This window comes from Triticum urartu, chromosome 5, assembly GCF_003073215.2.
Source record: "Triticum urartu cultivar G1812 chromosome 5, Tu2.1, whole genome shotgun sequence".
NCBI classification, from domain to species: Eukaryota; Viridiplantae; Streptophyta; class Magnoliopsida; order Poales; family Poaceae; genus Triticum; species Triticum urartu.
Genome location: NC_053026.1, coordinates 474,580,784 through 474,591,231, shown reverse-complemented (window position 1 = coordinate 474,591,231; position 10,448 = coordinate 474,580,784). Strand labels below are relative to the sequence as shown.

Here is a 10,448-nt window from a genome sequence, read left to right as displayed (position 1 = left end):
ATATAGAAACAATTATAAGAAAAAAAATTAGAAGAATCAGAGAGTCATTATTATTAATTGTAGAATCCGCAAAGAAAACCATTTGATTGAAAGTAGCAACTCTTAACTTCAAACATACGTAGATAGAGATGATAGAATATCCAAAACAAAAGAGAATTATTATGTAGCGAAGGTGATAATCGTGCCATGAATGTGATTGTAAACTGTTTATTACTCCATACGTCTCAAAATAAGTGTCTTAACTTACAAAGTTGAGACATTTATTTTGGAACAGAGTACTATTATTTCTAGATCATCGTCCCTCTAATTAAATTGCTCCTGTAGTGGCTGTCGTTGTAAGAATTTATTCCGACAGGGAGAGGTGGTCTGGTTGTTTGTAGGAGTACCAAGGTAGCTGAAACTCGTGGCTTTACCTGGCCGGCATTCACTCCATCCCTCTCCGTGTCAGAAATTATTTCTCGATCAAGCAAGATGAGGAGCAAGCGGCTGTGCCTGTGCGCTGCCGTCTGCTGGCTCCTCCTCGTACCACTCTTGGGCCCGGTCTCCGCGGCCGGGCGATACGATTCCATCTTCAGCTTCGGCGGCTCCTCCTCCGACACCGGCAACAACCTCGTCGTCTTCCCCTCCAGCGCCCGCGCCGACTACGTCCTGCGCCCGCCCTACGGCTCCACCTTCTTCGGCCGCCCCACCGGCCGCTGCTCCGACGGCCGCCTCGTCGTCGATTTCATCGGTACGCTATCGCTAGCTACCACTACGCACTACGTACTGCTCCCGGCCGATGTTAATTATTGGCTGTTCTTTGTTTGGGGCCGGATTAGTTAGCGCAACACCTGGGCCTGCCGTTCGTCCCGCCGTCGCTGGCGCACAACGGAAGCTTCCGCCATGGCGCCAACTTCGCCGTCAGCGGCTCCACCGCTCTCGACGCCGCTTTCTTCCGCCGCCTGCTTCCCCGCACCAGGAAGCCTCTCAGCACCAGCCTGGGCGTGCAGCTGCGGTGGTTCGAGTCTCTCAAGCCTTCGCTCTGCGGCACAACCCAAGGTGGTCCAACTCTAATTAACCACGCGTTTCAGCCGGTAAACTGCAGAGTGACAGCGGATTTATCTCTAATCTACGTACGCAGAGTGCGAAACGTTCTTCAGCAGATCGCTCTTCGTCGTGGGGGAATTCGGGACCAATGATTACGGCATCTTCGTCGAGAACGGCGCGGCAGGGATGGCGCTAGTTCCAGATGTCGTCGGTGCCATCTCCATGGCCGTCGAGGTACCGGCCTCAATCGCCTCGTCAACACTGCAGGTTATTATCTTTATTATCTAGCCGCGCGCGTTGATTAGCACTTGAAACAGAGGCTCATCAAGCACGGGGCGACGAGTTTAGTGGTGCCTGGGGTGATCCCGTTGGGATGCGTCCCCAAGATCCTCACCGGCGACTATTGCCTCGAAGACTACAACAAGCTAGCGACGCACCACAACTTGCTGCTGCAGGAGGCCCTGGACAAGCTCCGAGTCAGGCACCCCGGCACCACCATCGTCTATGCCGACCAATTCGGCCCCGTCATGGACATGATGGAGTCGCCTGCCAAGTTCGGTCAGTCAGCCCAGCACCACATATTCTGTACGTAGCCCTGTTTACATGGTGTGCGCCGGTGAGGATTGTACTGATGCTTGCGACTCTGCAGGTCTTGAAGAGGACGCTCTTCTTACCCCGTGTTGTGGAGGGCCCGTCACGCTTCTCTGTGGTGACGACGGTGGAAACCTATGCCAGAACCCGTCGTCTCGCCTTTTCTGGGACGGTGTCCACCTCACGGAGGCAGCTTACCACTACATGGCTCACCTCTTGCTTCGCAGCATAGACGACACCACTGTAAGAGGGGCCAGCTACAGTTTGTAATCAAGGTGGTGCTACGTACCTACGTCTCCAGACATCCAAAATTAGCCATGGTGCAGGGCGGAAGGCGTATGAAAATGATGCTACTAATTCAAAGCACACCATGCTTGCTTAGCTATAATCCTTGCAACTTCCGCCAAAGCTAGCTACCTTCCGCCAAATGAAATGAAGCATTTGAAGAGAAAAAATTGAAACAAAGTGATTGAGTGCCTTTCGCAAACGTTAAGCATGCTAATTCTTCCGCTAAACCCAAATAGCAGCACAACAGCAGTTTTCCGCCATCCGGACAGAGAGAGAGATACGTGGTGACTTTTGATTCATCATGCAGATGTCCGAACTCTTGCAAAACGCTTCACGTTTGGTTTCAGTTTACTGGAAAAATATGGTCTTGACCGCTCGGTGGACCAATACAGACCTGCGTTGGATGGTTTCTGGATCCCGCGGGAGATTTGAGGGTCCGCTTTGAAGATAACCTAACAAAGTCATTGTTGGTTTAATGTTTGTCCTAATTGTTCTTGTCTGAGGCCAGTGGGAAAGAGGTACTGCCAATCTCTGCTAGACACAAAAAAAAAACAAAGCGCGTGGCACGAGCCAATAGAAGTGGCAAAAAAATTGCTACCACACCATGTCGGTGTGTGATAAGAAACTTTTTTCATATTTTTTCTTTTTCAGTTTTTTATTTTGTATTTTTCATCTACTTCTATTTCCTATTATCTAAATCACCACTTAAATTAAAGCCTCATAACTCAACTGCATAATTTCAAATATGAAATTGCTTACCACACATACCATGTGGTGCTAACCATGTCCTGCGCAACGCTTATAAATAAATCTAACTCGTCTTAAACAACCAATGTGGTACTAAAAACAAGACATGAAGTAATATATAGTGTGCATCATTTTCTTGGGCCAGTGCAACTTGCATTCAGCCCATGACCTCCAGCTGGCAGACCAAGCCTCTATATTGGGCTACGTGGTGAAGGTCATGAAAGTCCTAATTGAACTGTTTGCTGATTGCTATGGAAAGGTCCACGTCCCCTCCTAAATGTTCTTGCACCCGTAGGATGCAACATGGCACGGTGTCTGGATGCACTTGAAGGCCCCATTCATCCAAGTGATCACAGAGGTTAGCAACTTTGTCATTTTATCTCTCATTACTAGATTAGCTCTTGCAATGCTCTATAATATAGTGATTTATGGGTTTTAGTTTGGGAGTAATTATATGTGATAGTTTATTTGATTTATATGCAATTTGAGCTCAAATTAACTCTTAATTTGCATATGTAGATTTGGTTTACTTAGTGTCTTCCCGTCCGCGTCAGCCGGCTCCTCCTTCAAGTCTGCCACCGCGTCAGCAGACTCCTGCTCTTTCAAGTTCGTCACCGCATCAGCAGAATCCTGCTCCTCCAAGTCCGGCACCGCATCAGCAAGCTCCTGCTCCTCCAAGTTCGCCACCACGTCAGCAGACTCTCGCTCCTTCAAGTTCGCCACCGCGTCAGCAGACTCCTGCTCCTCCAAGTCAGGCACCGCGTCAGCCATCTCCGCCGCCTAAGCAACAGGGGAAGAGAGGCGTCACAGCTACGACGGCTAGCGGTACAACAGGAGGCAAGAGATACAAAGTTGGTCCAAGCCTCAAGCCTGTTCCGAGGTTGCCTTACCACTTGACTGAAGAGGAAAACAAAGCCGAAGTCGCTGCCCAAGTGCAGGCCCATTTTGGACCGAAATCGCCCCCGCCGCCAGAGGAGAAAGTACCTGAGCATGTCATGCAGCACAATATTGATATGGTTCAACCACTAGCTGCCAAGCATAGGGACTCAGACTATGAGCGCCAAATCAAGAAAGTCATATCAAGCACAAAAAAAGAAGGACTCGAGCTCGAGCTCGAGCCAAGAAGCTGCCAAAAAAGTGGGAAAAATGTTCCCCAGCTGGGAGAACAGGCGGTGTAATCGATCCCCCCGCTCATTGTACCAACACATGTGAGTAACGATGCCGATCAGCTGGTAATAACCGACGATCATAGAAGGCAGGTTGAAGAGGCCGGTGTCACTGTAGAACAACTCCTAGGCATCGAGCCCATGGAAACGTTTAAAGAGGAGGAACTAAAACCGAAATATGCATGTGGCGAACCTCTGGTCAAGCCTGAGGAGATCCCGCGTCTATCAACGAGAATGTATGAATTACATGAATCCTACATGAGAGAAGCAAATACTACCGATCGAGGGTCCCTCATGGTGAAGGTCGAGGCAGAGCATTACTTCCATGAAAAAGATCTATGGGTTGAGTTTCAAGAAATGTTTCAGTTATTCAATCAAGACGCACTCGACAAATCTATCGTCAGTTGCTATTGTCTGTAAGTGATTTCTTTCTGTAATTTAAGTCTCTAGCTAGCTGTAGTGCTCGTTCATTACCTGTAATTATCCTCATTATATTCTTTTCTATGGTATTATGCAGAATGAAGATGTATGGAATGAAAAGAGCTGGACGCTATGGCATTGGGTTCATTGACCCAAATATCATTAATGAAAAGACATGGTTACAAGAATATGATCGGCCATAGACAGAGAAATGCTTGCTACAGTTCTTGAAGCACCTAAATACCCAACCAGAAATACTACTTCCTTACAACTTCGGGTGAGTGACACTCTCTTGTACTACAAATTCTGTTTTTGCTTACTAGATATTAATAAGTGTAGTTGATGAGTTATTGATACGTCTCCAATGTATCTACTTTTCCTAACACTTTTCCTCTTGTTTCGGACTCTAATTTGCATGATTTGAATGATACTAAAAACTAACCCCGAACTAACGTTGTTTTCAGCAGAACTATCATGGTGTTGTTTTTGCGTAGAAATAAAAGTTCTCGGAATGGAACGAAACTTTGCGAGGATTTTTTATACAATAAAAGAGAATTTGTGGAGCCAAGAGACACCTGAGGGGGGCACCTGGGTGGGCACAACCCACCAGGGCGCGCCTGCCCCCTAGGCACGCCAGGTGGGTTGTCCCCACCTGGTGGCCCTGTAGAACCTAAAACTGACACTATAAAATCCTATTTTCCCCGAAAAAATCAGGAATAAAGAATTATCGTGATCCACGAGACGGAGCCACCGTCACCTCCTGTTCTTTATCGGGAGGACAGATCTGGAGTCCATTTGGGGCTCCGGAGAGGGGAATCTTCGCTCTTCGTCATCACCAACCCTTCTCCATTGCCAATCCCATGATGATCCCCACCGGGAGTGAGTAATTCCTTCGTAGGCTCGCTGGTCGGTGAGGAGTTGGATGAGATTCATCATGTAATCTAGTTAGTTTTGTTAGGGCTTGATCCCTAGTATCCACTATGTTCTGAGATGGATGTTGCTATGACTTTGCCATGCTTAATGCTTGTCACTCTGGGCCCGGGTGCCATGATTTCAGATCTGAACCGTTTATGTTATCACAATTATATCCATGTTCTAGATCCGATATTGCAAGTTATAGTCGCCTACTACGTGTTATGATCCAACAACCACGAAGTGACAATATTTGGGACCACTCTCGGTGATGATTGTAGTTTGAGGAGTTCATGTATTCACCTTATGTTAATGCTTTGTTCTGATTCTCTATTAAAAGGAGGCCTTAATATCCCTTAGTTTCCAATAGGACCCCGCTGCCACGGGAGGGTAGGACAAAAGATGTCATGTAAGTTCTTTCCATAAGCACGTATGACTATTTACGAAATACATGCCTACATTATATTTATGAACTGGATCTAGTGCCGTATCGCCCTAGGTTATGACTGTCACATGATGAATATCATCCAACAAATTACTGATGCAATGCCTACGAATCTATCTTATATTGTTCTTGCTAAGGTACTACTGCTATCGTTACTATTGCACTTGCTACAAAACTACTGCTATCATGGTTACCGTTACTATTGCTGCTACTACTATCAAAACTATCATACTACTTTGCTACTGATCACTTTGTTGTAGGGGAACACATTAATTTCTAAAATTATCCTGCGCACACGCAAGATCATGGTGATGCATAGCAACAATAGGGGAGAGTGTTGTCTACGTACCCTCATAGACCGTAAGCAGAAGCGTTATGACAACGCGGTTGATGTAGTCATACGTCTTCACGGTTGACCGATCCTAGTACCGAAAGTACGGCACCTCCGCGATCTGCACACGTTCGGCTCGGTGACATCCCACGAACTCTCGATCTAGCTGAGTGTCGAGGGAGAGCTTCATCAGCACGGTGACGTGATGACGGTGATGATGATGCTACGAGAACAGGGCTTCGCCTAAGCACCGCTACGATATGACCGAGGTGCATTATGGTGGAGGGGGGCACCGCACATGGCTAAGGGATCAATGATCAACTTCTGTGTCTATGGGGTGCCCCCTCCCCCCGTATATAAAGGAGTGGAGGAGGGGGAGAGGGCCAGCCTCCTAGGCGCGCCCAAGGGGGGAGTCCTACTCCTGGTGGGAGTAGGATTCCCTCTTCCCTAGTTGGAGTAGGAGAGGGACGGAAGGGGGAGACAGAGAGAATGAAAGGGGGGCCGCCCCCCCTCCAATTTGGATTGGGCTTGGGGGGGCGCGTCCCCACCTTGTCCGCCACCTCCTCCTTTCCACTATGGCCCATTAAGGCCCATTGACTCCCCGGGGGGTTCCGGTAACCCCCTGATACTCCGGTATATGCCCGAACTCTATCGAAACCTTCCTCATGTCCAAACATAGTCATCCAATATATCGATCTTTATGTCTCGACCATTTCGAGACTCCTCGTCATGTCTGTGATCACATCCGGGACTCCAAACTACCTTTGGTACATCAAAACACATAAACTCATAATACCGATCATCACCGAACGTTAAGCGTGCGGACCCTACGGGTTCGAGAACTATGTAGACATGACCAAGACATGTCTCGGGTCAATAACCAATAGCGGAACTTGGATGTTCATATTGGCTCCCACATATTCTACGAAGATCTTCATCGGTATGTTACTTGCTCGAGATTCGATCGTCGGTATCTCAATACCTAGTTTAGTCTCGTTACCGACAAGTCTCTTTACTCGTTCCTTAATGCATCATCCCGCAACTAACTCATTAGTCACATTGCTTGCAAGCCTTATAGTGATGTGCATTACCGAGAGGGCCCATAGATACCTCTCCGATACTCAGAGTGACAAATCCTAATCTCGATCTATGCTAACTCAACAAACACCATTGGAGACACCTATAGAGCATCTTTATAGTCACTCAGTTAAGTTGTGACGTTTGATAGCACACTAAGTGTTCCTCCGTATTCAGGAGTTGCATGATCTCATAGTCATAGGAACATGTATAAGTTATGGAGAAAGCAATAGCAACAAACTAAACGATCATCGTGCTAAGCTAACGGATGGGTCAAGTCAATCACATCATTCTCTAATGATGTGATCCCGTTAATCAAATGACAACTCATGTCTATGGTCAGGAAACATAACCATCATTGATTCAATGAGCTAGTCAAGTAGAGGCATACTAGTGACGCTCTATTTGTCTATGTATTCACACATGTACTAAGTTTCCGGTTAATAAAATTCTAGCATGAATAATAAACATTTATCATGATATAAGGACATATAAATAACAACTTTATTATTGCCTCTAGGGCATATTTCCTTCAGTCTCCTACTTGCACTAGAGTCAATAATCTAGATTACATTGTAATGATTCTAACACCCATGGAGTCTTGGTGCTAATCATGTTTTGCTCGTGAGAGAGGCTTAGTCAACGGGTCTGCAACATTCAGATCCGTATGTATCTTGAAAATCTCTATGTCTCCCTCCTTGACTTGATCGCGGATGGAATTGAAGCGTCTCTTGATGTGCTTGGTTCTCTTGTGAAATCTGGATTCCGTTGCCAAGGCAATTGCACCAGTATTCTCAAAAAGATTTTAATTGGACCCGATGCACTAGGTATGACACCTAGATCGGATATGAACTCCTTCATCCAGAATCCTTCATTTGCTGCTTCCGAAGCAGCTATGTACTCCGCTTCACATGTAGATCCCGCCACGATGCTTTGTTTGGAACTGCACCAACTGACATCTCCACCATTTAATAAACATACGTATCCGGTTTGTGACTTAGAGTCATCCGGATCAGTGTCAAAGCTTGCACCGACGTAACCGTTTACGACGAGCTCTTTGTCACCTCCATAAACAAGAAACATATCTTTAGTCCTTTTCAGGTATTTCAGGATGTTCTTGACCCCTGTCCAGTGATCCACTCCTGGATTACTTTGGTACCTCCCTGCTAAACTAATAGCAAGGCACACATCAGGTCTGGTACACAGCATTGCATACATGATAGAACCTATGGCTGAAGCATAGGGAATGACTTTCATTTTCTCTCTATCTTCTGCAGTGGTCGGACATTGAGTCTGACTCAACTTCACACCTTGTAACACAGGCAAGAACCCTTTCTTTGCCTGATCCATTTTGAACTTCTTCAATACTTTATCAAGGTATGTGCTTTGTGAAAGTCTAATTAAGCATCTTGATCTATCTCTATAGATCTTTATGCCCAATATATAAGCAGCTTCACCAAGGTCTTTCATTGAAAAATTCTTATTCAAGTATCCTTTTATGTTATTCATAAATTCAGTATTATTTCCGATCAACAATATGTCATCTACATATAATATCAGAAATGCTACGGAGCTCCCACTCACATTCTTGTAAATACAGGCTTCTCCAAAAGTCTGTATAAAACCATATGCTTTGATCACACTATCAAAGCGTATATTCCAACTCCGAGAGGCTTGCACCAGTCCATAAATGGATCGCTGGAGCTTGCACACTTTGTTAGCACCTTTTGGATCGACAAAACCTTCTGGTTGTATCATATACAACTCTTCTTTAAGATATCCATTAAGGAATGCAGTTTTGACATTCATTTGCCAAATTTCATAATCATAAAATGCTGCAATTGCTAACATGATTCGGACGGACTTAAGCATCACTACGGGTGAGAAGGTCTCATTGTAGTCAACTCCTTGAACTTGTCGAAAACCTTTTGCAACAAGTCGAGCTTTGTAGACAGTAACATTACCATCAGCGTCAGTCTTCTTCTTAAAGATCCATTTATTCTCTATGGCCTGTCGATCATCAAGCAAGTCAACCAAAGTCCACACTTTGTTCTCATACATGGATCCCATCTCAGATTTCATGGCCTCAAGCCATTTTGCGGAATCTGGGCTCATCATCGCTTCCTCATAGTTCGTAGGCTCGTCATGGTTAAGTAACATGACCTCCAGAACAAGATTACCGAACCACTCTGGTGCGGATCTTACTCTGGTTGACCTACGAGGTTCGGTAGTAACTTGATCTGAAGTTTCATGATCATCATGATTAACTTCCTCATTCAGTGATGAACTACTTTCCAACAAGGGAGTAGGTACAATTACCTCATCAAGTTCTACTTTCCTCCCACTCACTTCTTTCAAGAGAAACTCCTTCTCTAGAAATGATCCATTCTTAGCAACGAATATCTTGCCTTCGGATCTATGATAGAAGGTGTACTCAACAGTCTCCTTTGGGTATCCTACGAAGAAACATTTCTCCGATTTGGATTCGAGCTTATCAGGTTGAGGTTTCTTCACATAAGCATCGCAGCCCCAAACTTTAAGAAACGACAACTTGAGTTTCTTGCCAAACCACAGTTCATAAGGTGTGGTCTCAACGGATTTAGATGGTGCCCTATTTAACGTGAATGCAGCTGTCTCTAAAGCACAACCCCAAAATGATAAATAACGATATCCGCCGCGAGCCTCAATGTTCATTGGACCACATACATCAGTATGTATGATTTCCAATAACTCTGTTGCTCGCTCCATTGTTTCGGAGAATGGAGTTTTAGTCATCTTGCCCATGAGGCATGGCTCGCAAGTACCAAGTGATTCATAATCAAGTGATTTTAGAAGTCCATCAAAATGGAGTTTCTTCATGCGCTTTACACCAATATGACCCAAACGGCAGTGCCACAAATAAGTTGCACTATCATTATCAACTCTGCTTCTTTTGGCTTCAATACTATGAACATGTGTATCAATACTATCAAGATTTAGTAAAAATAGACCACTCATCAAGGGTGCATGACCATAAAAGATATTACTCATATAAATAGAACAACCATTATTCTCTGATTTAAATGAATAATCGTCTCGCATCAAACAAGATCCAGATGTAATGTTCATGCTCAACGCTGGCACCGAATAACAATTATTTAGGTCTTAAACTAATCCCGAAGGTAGATGTAGAGGTAGCGTGCCGACGGCGATCACATCGACTTTGGAACCATTTCCCATGCGCATCGTCACCTCGTCCTTAGCCAATCTGTTGGGGAACGCAGTAATTTCAAAATATTTCTATGCACACGCAAGATCATGGTGATGCATAGCAACGAGAGGGGAGAGTATCGTCTACGTACCCTCGTAGACCGTAAGCGGAAGTGTTATGAGAACGAGGTTGATGTAGTCGTACGTCTTCACGATCCGACCGATCCAAGTACCGAACGTACGACACCTCCTAGTT

General features: G+C 45.4%; 2 protein-coding genes across 3 annotated transcripts; both read left to right on the top strand.

The window, feature by feature from the left end:
• Positions 1-408: 408 nt before the first annotated feature.
• Positions 409-2,082, top strand: LOC125509938 (GDSL esterase/lipase At5g45910-like). Of its 2 annotated transcripts, none has more exons than XM_048675006.1 (5): positions 409-730; positions 823-1,038; positions 1,121-1,260; positions 1,344-1,611; positions 1,676-2,082. In XM_048675006.1, the coding sequence occupies exons 1-5, from the start codon at positions 472-474 to the stop codon at positions 1,885-1,887; spliced, it is 1,095 nt and encodes a 364-aa protein (XP_048530963.1). In that variant the 5' UTR covers positions 409-471; the 3' UTR covers positions 1,888-2,082. The 2 variants fall into 2 exon arrangements, with proteins under 2 accessions (XP_048530963.1, XP_048530964.1); XM_048675007.1 differs by having other exon boundaries at positions 411-730; positions 1,344-1,584.
• A 139-nt stretch (positions 2,083-2,221) lies between these two features.
• On the top strand, positions 2,222-3,895 carry LOC125509939 (vegetative cell wall protein gp1-like). Its single transcript, XM_048675008.1, has 2 exons — positions 2,222-3,010; positions 3,172-3,895. Exons 1-2 carry the CDS (start codon positions 2,956-2,958, stop codon positions 3,828-3,830), a joined length of 714 nt encoding a protein of 237 aa, XP_048530965.1. The 5' UTR covers positions 2,222-2,955; the 3' UTR covers positions 3,831-3,895.
• Positions 3,896-10,448: the final 6,553 nt, after the last annotated feature.